This window comes from Monodon monoceros, unplaced genomic scaffold (genome assembly GCF_005190385.1).
Source record: "Monodon monoceros isolate NGI ecotype Baffin Bay Population unplaced genomic scaffold, NGI_Narwhal_1 Super_Scaffold_5, whole genome shotgun sequence".
In the NCBI taxonomy this organism is placed as follows: Eukaryota; Metazoa; Chordata; class Mammalia; order Artiodactyla; family Monodontidae; genus Monodon; species Monodon monoceros.
In genome coordinates this window covers 94,309,995-94,324,296 of record NW_021703782.1, presented here as the reverse complement: position 1 = coordinate 94,324,296, position 14,302 = coordinate 94,309,995, and the positions used below count along the sequence as shown (strand labels likewise).

Here is a 14,302-nt window from a genome sequence, read left to right as displayed (position 1 = left end):
GAAGGAAGGAAGGAAGGAAGGAAGGAAGGAAGGAAGGAAGGAAGGAAAGAAGGAAGGAAAGAAGGAAGGAAAAGAGAAAGAGATGATGGGGGTATAAGGTGTGGTGGTAACATATAAAGCTAGAGAGAGCTCCAGAATGGTCCTTATTCAAATCCCACCTTTGTATGAACTGATTCTTTCCATGAAGGAACGAGAGTGGATCTTTCTCCCTCATTTTTGTAAATGTGGAAAATGAGGAACAGAAAGGGGACAGGGCTTGACCTAAGTCGTCCTGAGAAAGTGGACTGCTTGATTATTTAATCAGGACACCATTCCCTTTGACGATACAGCCAGCCACAGAAGCACTAAGAAACTCTGTTCCTGCTCTTCTCTTGGGAGTGCTATCTTCTTGGCATCCATCTCCTTGACTTAGCCTCACGTTGGGATATGAAAAGATTCACTTCAAAGTCTGATTGTTGGCTTTGGTGTGCTGTGATTTCTTAGCCTGAGAAATGTCAGTTACTTGCGTAAAAGAACTGCGGCATTAAAAGTGAAGTGTTTTACACATACCATTTCCAATAATTTGTTCAGATATTAACTGTTAGAAGAGCTAAGAAGAGAGAGTTATCCCCTTGAGCTTGAGTTATCAGGAAAGGCTTCCTACAGGAGGAGGGAATGCAGGCTGGCTTTAGGACAGGTACAAATGACAGTGAAGAGACAAACGAAGAGACTCTAACAGGACTTCTGATAAAGAAGTCAATGGGAGATAACCAAGGACCTTAAACTCATATCCCAATTATTAACAATGGAATGGATTGGTGGCCACATAGCACTCTGCTGTAAGGGTGGATCGGGGCAGGGGTGAGAACCATGAGAATGGTTCTGTTGGCCTAAGAGGTCACAGTTCTAAATAAAAAGGCACCTGCACAGACAAAATTTAAAACAAGCTTAACTCATAATATATAATAAGCGATGGAAGGTAGGCACATAGGGCTACCATGAGACCACAAGTTAAGGAGACAGAACATTTTCCCAGGCAGATCTAAGAAAAACTTCACTGGAGATTGACATTTCAGTTTGGCTCGAGAAATGTGCACAGTTTCAAATGGGTGAAGGGAGATTAGAGGAGAGAGCTTTCCTGGCCAGTGGAACAGTGTGAGAAAAGTGATGGAGAAGAAAAGTGAAGGGCATGTAGGAAAATCAACAAAGATCGCCTTGAGATTTGGCTTGAAGACCAAATAACTCCAAGGCCAAATTCCTTGGGGGAGGCAAAGAAAGAACTTAGGTTTCAACCTCAAATACTTGTTGAGCATCTGCTGTGTACAGGACATTGTTCTAAGTAATGGGTATAGAGCCTTGATCAAAGCCAACAAAATCCCTGCTTTCATGTTACTTATGGAACTTATTGCCTACTGATGTCTTAAGTCTCTGTGGTGGCTGTATTTTATTTACCTTTAAACTATTATATTTATTTAAAATATTCTATTCTTGTGGTTTAAGAAAAGTAAATAGTAAACAAGGGAAAAGAAAGAAAAACAGAAATCTCTCACACTCTCCCCACCCAACCAGCAATCCCTCTTCCCTGAGATAATGACCATTAACAGATCCTTCCACGTCCTTCCAAAAATCTATGCTTCTACAAATATATAGTATACACATGTCATTATAGTAAACTCATAAATTTGCACCTTGCTTTATTGACTTGACAGTATATCTTGGAGATCCTTCCATGCCAATACATGGAAGTCCATCTCATTCTTTTGAAGAGTCACATAGTATTTTATTGTACTTCATATTCCATCTGTGCCTAGTGAAGGACGCTCAGGTTTTCCTCTAGAAGTTTTGCCCACTCTGCACATCTGCAAGTATATCTGTGGGACAAATTCCTAGTGGTGGTAATATAATGCGTTTTTCATTTCTATAAATTACGTAAATCAGCTTCCAAAGAGATTGTGCCAATATACTGCTCTTGAGGAAGTAAAAGTCCTACCAACAGAGACAGATCTTCATGAGAAAGACAGAAAATGGATTTCTTACTGAGTAAGCACAACAGACTACCTGCATATGTGTCAGGATGAAATTTCACACAATTCATACAGCAAAGAAAGAAAAACAACAAAAAAAGAAAAATAATAAAATTTCTCATATCTCCTCCAGAGACAAAGGGTTATATATAGATTATATATAGGCTACAAGGCTGACACCAGAAGTGTTTACAGTTCAAGTGGCTCTGAGGTCTTCAGTCTTAGAGACATCTCTGTTACGAACCAGGAGCCTGGACTTATCCAACCCCTAGAGAGATCCATTTACAGTCCACACGGTTAGCAAGGGCTCATTATGTCCTCTAGAAAGAAGAGAAAGCAGCTGCCTTCTTTCCCTTTATCAGCAAAGAAAATTCCTTTTTAAAAAAAATTTATCCTTACAATACCACTCTACTTCCCCACCAAGAGTGCAGTATAGGGGTAGTGACTGGTGGTCATGGTGGTAAGGTTTTCTGGTTTGCTTTTCAGCCCAAAAAAATATAGGGGAGAATTGAAATGACCTGTGATTCTTCTCTCTACCCAAGTTACTCTCTCCAATGCATTCAATTTATCAATCCAAAAAAGGCCACTGAAAATCTTCTCCAGGGAAAGCCCTATGTTGGGCTGCGAGGGAAGGACCCAAGTGGGTAAGGCAGAACCCTTTTCTCCGAGAATCTCTAAGTTGGCGAAATGAGGCCCAAACACTCAAGAGACTGAATTTGGGGCAGAATGGCACTGAATGCCATACCAGAGGAGAGGAAGGCAATTTCTGCTTGGGATGAGGGAAGGCTTTGCAGAAGAGCTTAGAAGGGAAGCTGAGCCTCTTCTAAGAGTTAGAAGTATCATGTCTTATGCCCAAAGTTTTATTTTGAAAAACTTTAAACCTACAGAAAAACAGAATGGTAAACACCCATATAACCTTTCACCTAAATTCACTGTGTTAATATTTTGCCATATTTCTGCTCTTTCTGTATATATGAAAGTAAGTTTCAGATAGTGTGACCTTTCACCTGCATTTGTTTCAGCACCCATTTCCTACTTACTGCAGTGCCATTATCATAGCCAAGAGAGTTAATGTTAATTTGGCAATATCACCTTATTATAATATATAGTCCATATTTTAATTTCCTCCACTTGGTCAAAAATGTCTTCTACAGCTGTTGTGCCTTGTTTTGTTTGTTGATCCAGAATCCACTCTCAGGTTATCTGTTCTAATCTAGAATGTTACTATTTACAAGGTGGTCCTGGGAGCTTGTTAGAAATGCCAAGCCCCATTCTAGACCTGCATTTTAATAAGGTCCCTGGTGATTTATACACACATTAAGTTTGAGAAGCACAGATCTAACAACCTCCTCTGCTTTTTGTTGCTTTTCATGGCATTGACTTTTTCAAAGGGTCAGTTCTGTTGTAGAATAGTTTACGTTTTGGAACCGTCTTAGTGTTTACTCGTGATTATATTCAGATGAAACATTTTTGGCAAGAAGAGTACACAGGCGATGTTATATACTTCTTATTGCAGCAGAGCTAGAGGCATATATGTCAGGTTGCCCCATTACTGGCAATAATGTTTAGTCACTTGATTCAGGAGGAGACCACTGGCTATCTCTTTAGTAGAACACTGTGTTCCTTCTTATTAATAAGTAATCTATGGGGTAATACTTTGAAGACATACCAATATCCTTCACTCCACATTTTTGGCATTCTTTGATGATGACCCTCAACTGAGTCAGCTAATGCACTGAGGGTTGAAGAATGATAATTGCCTAATTCTATCATTCTTTTTGCATTTATTAGCTGACATTCTTCAATGGAGAAGAGCTCTCCATTGGAAGGATGGTGGCAGGTGGAGATGGTGCCGGGCATTCCAGGTGAGGCAAGAGTGAGGAGACGCACAGCCTGGGAGAAGGCGAGCCCAAGTGTGAGGACAGGAGTTGCAGGGCCAGAACAGAGGTCAGTCCAGACTGCACGGGGGAGCAGCAGGACTTAGAGCTAGGTGGCAAGAAGCATTGATAGAGGAAGATGAGAGGATAGGAAGCCACCCTATCAACAGACTAGGAAGATTTCCTAAACCCATGCATGAGCTCAGCTCCGCACTCAGCCTCCAGAAGCCATTCCCCATTCCTCGGGGAAGGAAGGCCTCAGTATCCTGATTGCCTGCTGAGTAACGTCTTTAAGCCCTTGTTTTTCAAAGTGTGGACCCTGGCCCAGCAGCACAGGTATCATCTGGAAGCTCATTAGAAATGCAAAACCTAAGGGCCCACCTCAGACCTACAGAATCAGAATTAGCATTTTAACAAGATCCCCGGGGGAGAAGCACTGCTTTAAGCCACTGTATTCCAATGACCACTTTCACTAACATTACCAAAACAAAGGCTGCCAAGGAAAATTTTCTATGACCTCCATCCACTTTCTCATGGAGTCTCAGGAGAATTTCCTGCCCCAGCTTCATCCTGCCCTACCCTAGAGAGGCAACGTGGCTTGGCATTGAAGAGCATTGCCTTCCAAGTCAACACGCCAGAGTCTGAACACTTTCCTTGCTATTCACCATCTATGGGACCTTCTATAATCATTAAGTCACTTCTCTAAGTCTTAGTCAATCACTAACTCTTGGGGTAAAGATCAAATAAGATAATGCATGTAAAGCATATAGCCCCCAAGGATTAAACACCCTCATTAAGTGCTTAGTCACGTTCACTGGAAAATAAGAGAGGCATTCCTGGCAAAGGTCTCCATGGCCCACCTTACAAGATGTGAGGCCACCTGGCATATTCCAAATATTAGTTCCTTTTGGCCATTTTCCATCAGAGAGGGTATCTTTTTTCAAAGTAAATTTGGGAGCTGACTCCCCTGCTTTTCAGCCCAGATAAAATATAGGGGTGAAATGAAATGCCCTGTGATACTTTGCTCTGCAAAAAGAAGTAAGACTTTCAAGGTATTGAGGCAAATTAAGCACCTCATTAGGAGTAACCAAAATAACTACAGTTTTCAAGTACTTGCTAACACTCTATGTATAATATCTTATTATGTCCACAACAACCCAGCAGAGGGAAGCATTATTAGCCCTGTAATCACAGTGATGAAAGGAAATGGGAAAACAGACTCGTAGGCAGGGAAGATGATTGGAACAGGCCATTTCACCTGGAAACAAACAAGTTAAATGTGACAGTTCCTCCCTCCACACACAGAAACATTGTTGAGGATACCCATTAGACACACAGATTCTGGGGGAAAAAAGAGACAGAGAGAAGTACACTTAAGGAAATGTACCTGGTTGGTAACCTCGGAGATGAAGTTTCCTGAGCTACTCAATGGAGCTGAGAATGACAACTTGGGAGGGTCCATTTGCTTGTGTCTATGTCTAGCCTATGTACGTTTACCACAAAGCCAAGTTGCTAAGCAAGGTAGTTCACATTTCCCCAGCCAAGACCCAGATCCCCAGGCTAGGTATGGGAAAATATTCCAAGACTGGGAGGTACCTTACTAAAGAGGAATAGATAGATGAACAGCACTGAGCATAGCACCTAGGGTATAAAGAGTCCTCAACAAAATTTAAGTCATCATCTCTTCATACCGTACTTCTGCACCTCCAAAAACAAGGACTACTAAGGGGCGGGGGGCCGGGGAAGAATGAGCTTTTCTATCCTTGGCTTCTGAAGACAGCATCTCTCCTGGGGTATAGAGCCAGGGAAAGAGCACTGGAGAATTTCAGTCTGGGATCTGGGATTCCACTGACTCATGAGTGTCTCAGTCTCCCTGCCTGTGAAACTTAGCTTGATGGACTAAAGGATGTCTTGGTTCCCCTCTGGCCCTGATTCTCTGATCTCGTCTACCATGGGTAGCCAAGGGAAGCTATGGAGACCTGTCCTCATCCCAGGAGCTCTTCAAGATAGGAATAGTCACACTTCTGTCTTGGATGTCATGGGTCCTGGGTGAAGGTTCAAGCAAAAGGATTCTTTCCTGTACTATGAAGCTTTGTTTCTGACATCCTCCTGTCTGAAGCTAGAAAACCAGAAAGCCCTCAAATGGCAGAGACTCCCCCTGTACCCCCAACCCCCCATGTAAATTAGATCTCCTTCCAGATATTATCTCTTACAACCTTTCTACTCAAATTGTGTCCTGTGGGCCAGGAGCACCGATGTCACCTGGGAGCTTGTCAGAAATAGACTCTCAGGCTCCACCCACACGTGCTGAATCAGCACTTGCATTTAACGAGCTCCCTAAGTGATTCATACACATGCTAAAGTTCAAGAAGTACTATTTTGAAACACTCTGCCTCTCTCCTGGCAGCTCTTGCCACAACTTGCAATTCTAATTAGATATTTACTTGTATTTCTTAAATGACTGCTTTAATGATCAAGCCATAAAATCCACAGGATGTCTTCCAATGACTAACTTACAGCCTGGCACACACCAGGTGCCCAATTCAACATGTGCTGAATGTATGATTCTCTGGTATTTCCCACCTGCCAGTGGCCACTGCGATGGCTCCACGGGGACTGCTGCTCTGGCAGTCTCTCACTGTCCCTGGACATGTTCCTGGGCAGCCAATGAATTCAACGGTCTTAGCGCCACATTTAAACGTAGATGTTTTTCTTCACGTATTTGCACATCACTCTAATTGACGGACATGCTTGGCAGTAAACTAGGTGTTTATTATAAATTATGAAATGCTGTTTGTTGTCTCACAGAGGCAACCAGGAGGGGAATTTTGTGACATCAGGTTCTCCTTTGAACTACATGTGCAACTGAGAGACCACAAATGTACAGCATTGTTAATTAGGTTAAGAGCTTTCAACTAAAGCAACAAAATCATACACTGTTAGAGCAAGGAGGAAAGGACCTTCCAGGCCAAGTTCACTTCTTTTCCCTGATAAGCTGAAGCTCCCAAATCTATACTGACTTCCATCTCCAGATCAGTGCTCTGCCGGGGCTTTGCCTCAGGAGTCTCCCTCGGACTCACTGCCACACATCTGGGCTGGAGAAGAGAGTCACTGATCGGGAGAGCTGGCAATGGAAGGCAAAGGACAGAGCCCCTAGAGCAATGGTAGAATAAAGAGAGGACTCCAGATGGCCCTAGGTGTTCATACAGGACACTAAGAAAATAAGGTGTGGGAAGCTGCTAACTTCTTGCTCTGTTAGAAGTTGGGAGGTTGTTTTCATCCTTGTAAATGCTCACATTTCTCTAGGTCTTTATTAATATTTCAATCCAATGCACTACAGGAGATCCTGACCAGGAGAGGTCAAAAGATAAATAAGACACTTCATTCCTTATTGGCAGGACAACTGAGGGGTGTCTCTAATGGCTGAGGTGGGGAGAAGTTGGGGGGAGACCAGGGAGGAAGCTAGTCTCTGAAGAACTAGGGGTGAAGAACTGTGCCCACCTGCTTCTGTTGCTCAGAGCACCTGAGTAAGACCTCCTTTCATCCCCTCCACTCCCCAGCCTGGAGGCCCTCCTTCAGAAGACAATCCGCTATCAGAGTATCTGCCATCAACCTCTTACTTAACTATGTAAATATTTACGCATATATTTATGCTTATTATAGAATAAATAACATAAAACATGTGAATATTAAAGTAAATAATATACATTTATGCTTTTTATATATTTATAAGTATTTAGATGTTATAGTCAAATATAAACTTGTAATAAATCCATGAGAGCAGGGACCCAATTTAATTATTTTTGGTATCTTCGCAATACTTGGCACGTAAACGTTCTATTAATTCAGAATTTCCAACCACAGGAGAAATAGAAATGTACCTTCCTAGGTATGTTTACAACATACTTTCACTGTTTGCAGAATCAAACATAGAAAAACAAACCCCACATATATTTATATAATACACTTGTTTGCTCTTATGCTAATCAAAGTAGGAAAAAATAACACATGTGGTGGTGAAAACAAAAAGCTCTGGACTGAAAGTTGAGTTGCAGATTCTAGTCCCTGAACTGCCATAAACTTTACCTCTCGGCCCCCCGTTCCTCACATGTGAAATGAGGATAGCAATCCTCCAGTTGTGTTTCTGATAAGCAGGTTGTAAAGCAAATGGATGAGAAAGCCCACTGTAAACTAAGTCAGTGAATGAATTTTTTTTAAATCTAAGAGTCAGATGGAACATGAATTCTAAATTGCATAATACTTTGAGGACAACCAAAATGGAAAAGAAAAAGAATAGCTGTTTCAATCTGATGACATTCTCATGCTGCTTTTTTTTTTTTTTTCCCCTCTTTCTTCTCTTCCAGGACTCCATTCCCAACCCGCCGGGCAAATTCCACCTTAAAGGAGGTAAGACTTTGGAATTAGGAGTAAATGTGCCGGGACGCATCCATATCACATCACAGATGGTTAACAACCAGAAACATCATGATAGTGTCCAACAGAAGAGTGGGCGGAGGCAGAGGTGGGCCGTCAGGGCAGAGCTGATGCATCTCCATTCATCTGAGCAGCCTCTGAGCTGCACTCACCTCCCCACAAGTTCTCCCACCAGCCCTCAACTCTCCCACTAGTGAAAACTGTACCTCTGGCGTAGGCTGTCACACGGACACAGAGAGGAACACAAGGCAGCGCTGTGTTAAGAGCTTAGAATCTGGAGTCGGGCAATGTGGGTATGAATCTTGGCTCTACACCCCACCTGAGAAACTCGGGTCCTCATCTGTGAAATAGGACTAATCATACCCACCTCATGAAGGTATTGGAGAAGCTGTCAGATCCCTTCCAGATATTGCTTGGCACAGTGACCAACACATAGTAATCATTAAATAACTGGTAACAGACAAAATGCATAATGAAGCTGAGGGCTTGTGAAACAGACCTCCCCACCCCTCATATTTCCTATCACTGAAGTCACTAATTAATGCATTGTCTCTACTAGCCCCAGACTGGTGATATGCAGAGTTAGGTTAACATGGAAAATGAAAAACTTTGGGGTCATCTGATGAATGTTTTCATTGCACAGAAGAGGAAAAGTAAGACCAAGTGAAGGGTCTTGTTCAGAGTCATATGAAGTCAAACCTAGAACCCAGATGTCCTCATCTCTAATCTAGTGTTCTTTCAACCCAAAATCTTTAGCCCCATCTCAGTCCTGTAACCCTCAGAACCTAGCTAGCAGCTGGATCACCAGACAGCTCAGAGAAAAAAAAGTAAAAGAGAAAGAGTGGGTCATTATAGGCACCTGGATAGAGACACCAGGTCATGCTTGGGGCCAGAGGACGTTAAGTGTCTGGACACAGCTTCTCACAGCAGCAGCCATCACACTTGGAGTTTCCTTCAGGACACCCGTAGTCATGCTTCTCCTACTATTTGTCACCCAGAGACTTAGAAAGTAAGGGCAAAATCCCCTAAAAGGAGCAGCATTCTGGATCTTTCAAGGCAGACTAATAATTACAGCTTTGTCAACAATACCTTAACTTTGGCTGGAATTACTCAGCATGTGACCTCAGTTCCCACAATGCCTCTGTAGACAGTCACATTGAGGTAAAAAGGAGACGGCATAATGCAGAGGTAAGCAAACTTTTTCTGTAAAGGGCCAGATAGTAAACATTCTAGGCTCTGCAGGCCATAAGAGTCCCTGTTGCGAGTCCACTCCACTGCTGTGGTGCAGAAGCAGCCACAGACTCTGTGCAAATGAGCAGGCATGGCTGCGGGCCCACAAAACTTCATTCGCAGAATGAGGTGGTGTTCTGGATCTCACCCACAGACCAGGGTTTGCTGCCCCCCATCATGGAAACAGTACCGGCTTTGGATTCAGAACGCGGAAGCTTGCAAGAAACCAAACACACTGAGTAAATGTCATTTTCCCTTCCCCAGTCCCACTGTTCCACATCCATCCAGATTTTCCAAGTTTTGACAAGAACTTCATTTTTCAAGACGGGGAGATGGATCTTTAGGGAGAACGTGACCCCAACGACAACGACAATTTTGATCAGGCAACACGACCTCAGCCATTCTGGGTCTCAGTTTCTGCACTTCCATCGTAGGTCACCAACTACAGAGGTTCTAACCTGATCCCCCTTTTCCCATGGCCAACTATGCTTTCCTCTGAGAGCACCTCCTTTTCCACAGTTTTTTTTTTTATTTTTGGCTGTGTTGGGTCTTCGTTGCTGCACGTGGGCTTCCTCTAGTTGCGGCGAGCGGGGTCTACTCTTCGTTGTGGTGCGCAGGCTTCTCATTGCGGTGGCTTCTCTTGTTGAGGAGGATGGGCTCTAGGCACGCGGGCTTCAGCAGTTGTGGCACGCGGGCTCAGTAGTTGTGGCTCACGGGCTCTAGAGCACAGGCTCAGTAGTTGTGGCGCATGGGCTTAGTTGCTCCGCGGCACGTGGGATCTTCCCGGACCAGGGCTTGAACCCGTGTCCCCTGCACTGGCAGGCAGATTCTTAATCACTGAGCCACCAGGGAAGTCCTCTACAGTTTTTTGGTATTAAAATGTCCTTTCTTTTACAACATGAAGCTGATATAGATGGGAATTAAGTTGGTTTGCTTTTAGTCAGAGTTATTTTGTTTGTTTGTTTGAATGGTCACAAAGCAAAATAATAAGCTGCCCATTGTATACTGGTAACTGAATTTACATTTTGGAGTAATTATTTTGGTCCATAAAATTCAAAGTTTTGGAAGCTGTGGACTAGATCACTTATCAGATCGCTTCTTATATGGGCCATCACTGTAGATATCAGAACACAAACTAATCCAAAACCAACCGCAGTTTACAATTCAATGTTTCTGCAACCAGGTAGAAAATGCTAATAATTCTCACCAGGGCCATGAAACTTTCGTTAAAGACCTTCCCACACCTCCCCTGGATTTATATTAGCCTCCATCCTGTGAGCAAACAACACAGGGATTAATAGTCCCATTTTGCAGATAATGAGCTGAAGCCCAGGGAATGAAGGTGACTTGCCCAAGGTCATCTAGGGAGTTGATGGCAGAGCATGGATCAGAATCCAGGGCTCCTCTCTAGCCCCCGGATGATGTGCTTCAGCCATAAAATGTCAGTGACCTACTGTGCGTGGTCCCTAGCTTTCTCCTGCTTTTAATGCAAGTTTCCACTTCTCTTAACTTGGCAAACTACAGACACAGTAGCAGGGTGAGGTGGAAAGAACACTACCTTGGAGCAAGGCCTGGGCTCCAGAACTGACCTTCACACCAGCAGGCTGTGTTTCTCTGGGCAAGCCTTTCCTCCTCTTTGGGTCTCGTCTATAACATAACAACAATGTACTGAATGAACTGGAAGGGCCCTTCCAACTTCGATGCTTTATGATACTCCAATCTTTCATTCATTATGGAAATATAGAAAAGTCTAAAAAGATTATTCCTAATAACCTTGAGGAAGTCTGCATACACAGCCTTCTCCCCCAACAAACCCCTCTTAAACAGGCAGAAACAGCAAACTCCCTTTTGAAAAGCCATTGCAAGACATTCCAGGCAGAGAGGCATCGTCTCCCAGAAACTCCAGGGAGGAAGCCCCAGGGGTCAGCATGTGGTTTGTCACTGGGCTGGAGAAGAGCAGAAGCCAGACGCTTCCCAGGGAGACCTCTGCCACCAACTGATGGAAACTGCCCACCATCAGCAGGAAGCCAGCAGCAGCCCAGAGGCTGGAAAACAGGGCCATGTCCGTACACTAAAGTAATGTAACACAGGATGACACTTAGCTGCAGGGAAACCACCGAAAGCCAAGCCTTTTTTTGTAATGAAAAGATGTCTGAGTCTCAACACAAGCTTCCCACTCCCAGCCAGGAGACTTGTCACTGGCAGACTGCTACCTCACACACACTCCATCGTGCCTAGGACTCAGTGGCCCATGCGGGGGCCCAGCCGGGACTAAGGGTAGGAAGGGCAATGGGAGGAGAACATTTTCCCACACGCTTCTCCTCTTCTCTGGCAAATGCAGTCATGAAGTGGCACAGAGCCACTACGAGGGTGAAATGAGACAGCAGATACGACCCTTGTCTGCCACATGGTCGAGCATGAGTCCTCTGGACACAGAGTCCAGGCGGGCTGGGCGAGGGAGGCTTGTACTGCTTCTCGTCACTTCTTGCTCCAGTCTCCTGCCTCCACAGCGTTTTGACTCTCACCTATGCTCGTGTATGTGCCTTACTTGCCCAAACCCTGGAACACAGCCCCCTATGCCTGAGGTCCCCAGAGTTCCAGAAGCACCCGCAGCTGTGTGTAGCAAAGCTGACAGTAGCATTTAGGGTACGTGGAGAAGCCGGCGGGGCAGTGCCTTCCATCGTGGAGGATGAGGCAGACTTGAGTTGCAGACCCCTCTGTGCTTGTGAGGCTTCTGCGCCCCAGCCACCAGGGCCTTCTGGAGGGACTGCACTGCTCCCTGGGGTTCAGCCCTGTTGCCATGCTCTCCTTCTTCCCATTTTCACCATGCCTTCACTTCCCCTCACAAACTCTGCAGAAACTCAAATTCTACTGCCTTTACTGCAGAATAATTTTGGTCACCTTGGTCTCAGCCCCAGGCCTTCCTAACTTCCCAACAACAAAATATCAATTCTTAGCTGTACTGGAGGAATTCTGTAAGTCAGTTTTTCTCTTATTCCCTTACTAGGTATGTGTGAGGATCTGGTGGAGTGAAAATAATAAACACTGATGGGTCACTCACTCCGTGCCACACACTGAGCTGAGCGCTTCGTGATTCACGCGTACAGTCTCACAACAAGTCCGGGGGATAATCAGTAGCCCCTTATTATTTATAAGTAGGGAAACTAGAGCACAGGGAGGTTTACCGACTTGACTTGCCTAAGACTGCACAGCTAGCATGGAGTGGGGAGGCCTCAGAAGGCAGGCTGACCGCCTTGGAGCCCTTTTGCCGAACCAGGATTGTATGGTCAGATGCTAAGCACAACACAGCTGTGCTTCCTTCCGGTGCCCCTACCAGTCCTCCAAGGCTAGGAATCCTTCCAAGGCTCTCTGCCACTTCCTGAGCACCTGCTCCTGCAGCTGTCTTTCTTCTTGGCACTGAAGTATGCTCTCTGCTGTCGAGCTTTGAGACAGACAGGGCCACTAGCGCAACCACACACGTGGGTTTGCACAAGAGGTGAGGTGGTAGGGGTCATGAAGGGCCCACGGCAGGGGATCTAGAGGCCAAATTCAAGCCCCAGGAGTCATGAGACCTGGGATGATTCCTTCCTCCCCACAGCCTGCCAGTTAGAAGAGTTTGTCTTTCCTGTGAATGTCACGTGGCCCCTAATATCCCAAGGTTCCCTGGAGGCCCCGAGGAAGTGGGAACAGTGGACAGACCACATGAAGTGGTCCTGCACCCCTTCTTGCATTCCCCACCCTTGGCCTGAATTCAATCTCCAGCTGGGGATGAGGTACAAAAGGTAGAGAACTGGGGTGAACTTCGGAATACCTACATTCCAGTCCTATGACTTGAACTCCCAGGGACTGGAGTTTCCTGTTTTTGAAAATATCAGGCATGAGGGGGGCAAGCCAGCTGTCCTGACCTAGCATGGATTTTGCTCTGAATATAACATTCCAGGAATCAAATATCTTGGGATTCTTTGACCATTTCACCATTCTAACAATTTGTAATTTGTGCATGGCTTGGCAAGCTACCTTTCTCCCCATTTCCCCTGCTAAAAAGAGAATGTGGGCATTAAAAGAGATCAAGTAAGTTAGCTCTCTAGTTGTAACTAGTGAACCCACCCCCAGGGAAATGATACGAGCTGCCCATCGAAGGCAGTGAAACTAAACCAAGGAGCTGGCTACTCACCAATGCCCCGCTAGCCCTGGTGTCACACACCTGGGATCTGGATGGCTGCAGCCCCACCAGGATGCTGCACTGGCAGCAGAAGAGGCAGGTAGAGAAGCAGCAGCCTCCTCCCCTAGAAAGACTGAAAAAGAGCAGAGACCTCACTTCCATCAGGTGCACTGATCTGGATCTAGACTGCCCAGTCTACAAGCTGTTGTAGTTTATTTTTCCACAGCAAGTGGGGATACCCCTGCTCATGGGGTAACTGCTTTTCAGATAGTCACAGGCCTCAAAGAGCTTACTGGCTTCTCCATTCACTTTAAACCCATTCACTTAAAGCCCACTCTTAACCTGTCTTTTGGGGTTTTTTCTGGCCTCACTGTGAGGCACGCAGCATCTTAGTTCCCTGACCAGGGATCGAACCGGGGCCCACAGCAGTGAAAGCACAGAATCCTAACCACTGGACCGCCAGGGAATTCCCTTGGAGTCTTTTCAATCCTTACCTGTTGCAGTATGTAAGGTAAAACTATCTGACTTGATAGTTTTATCAAGCCTTGCCATGTGGCTAAAAAAAAAAAAAAAAAAAAAAAAAAAAAAAAAAAAAA

General features: G+C 44.9%; 1 protein-coding gene and 1 long non-coding RNA gene across 2 annotated transcripts in view; one reads left to right on the top strand and one right to left on the bottom strand.

Annotated features, from left to right (window-relative positions):
* The window catches only part of LOC114884594, a 116,454-nt gene that overhangs the window by 34,915 nt on the left and 67,237 nt on the right, over positions 1-14,302 (bottom strand). The gene's annotated exons all lie outside the window — the stretch shown is intronic.
* The window catches only part of TNFSF8 (TNF superfamily member 8), a 25,348-nt gene that overhangs the window by 2,003 nt on the left and 9,043 nt on the right, over positions 1-14,302 (top strand). Inside the window, exon 2 of the mRNA XM_029203639.1 lies at positions 8,245-8,287. Within this exon, the coding sequence (XP_029059472.1) occupies positions 8,245-8,287 (43 nt within the window). The remainder of the gene's footprint in view (positions 1-8,244; positions 8,288-14,302) is intronic.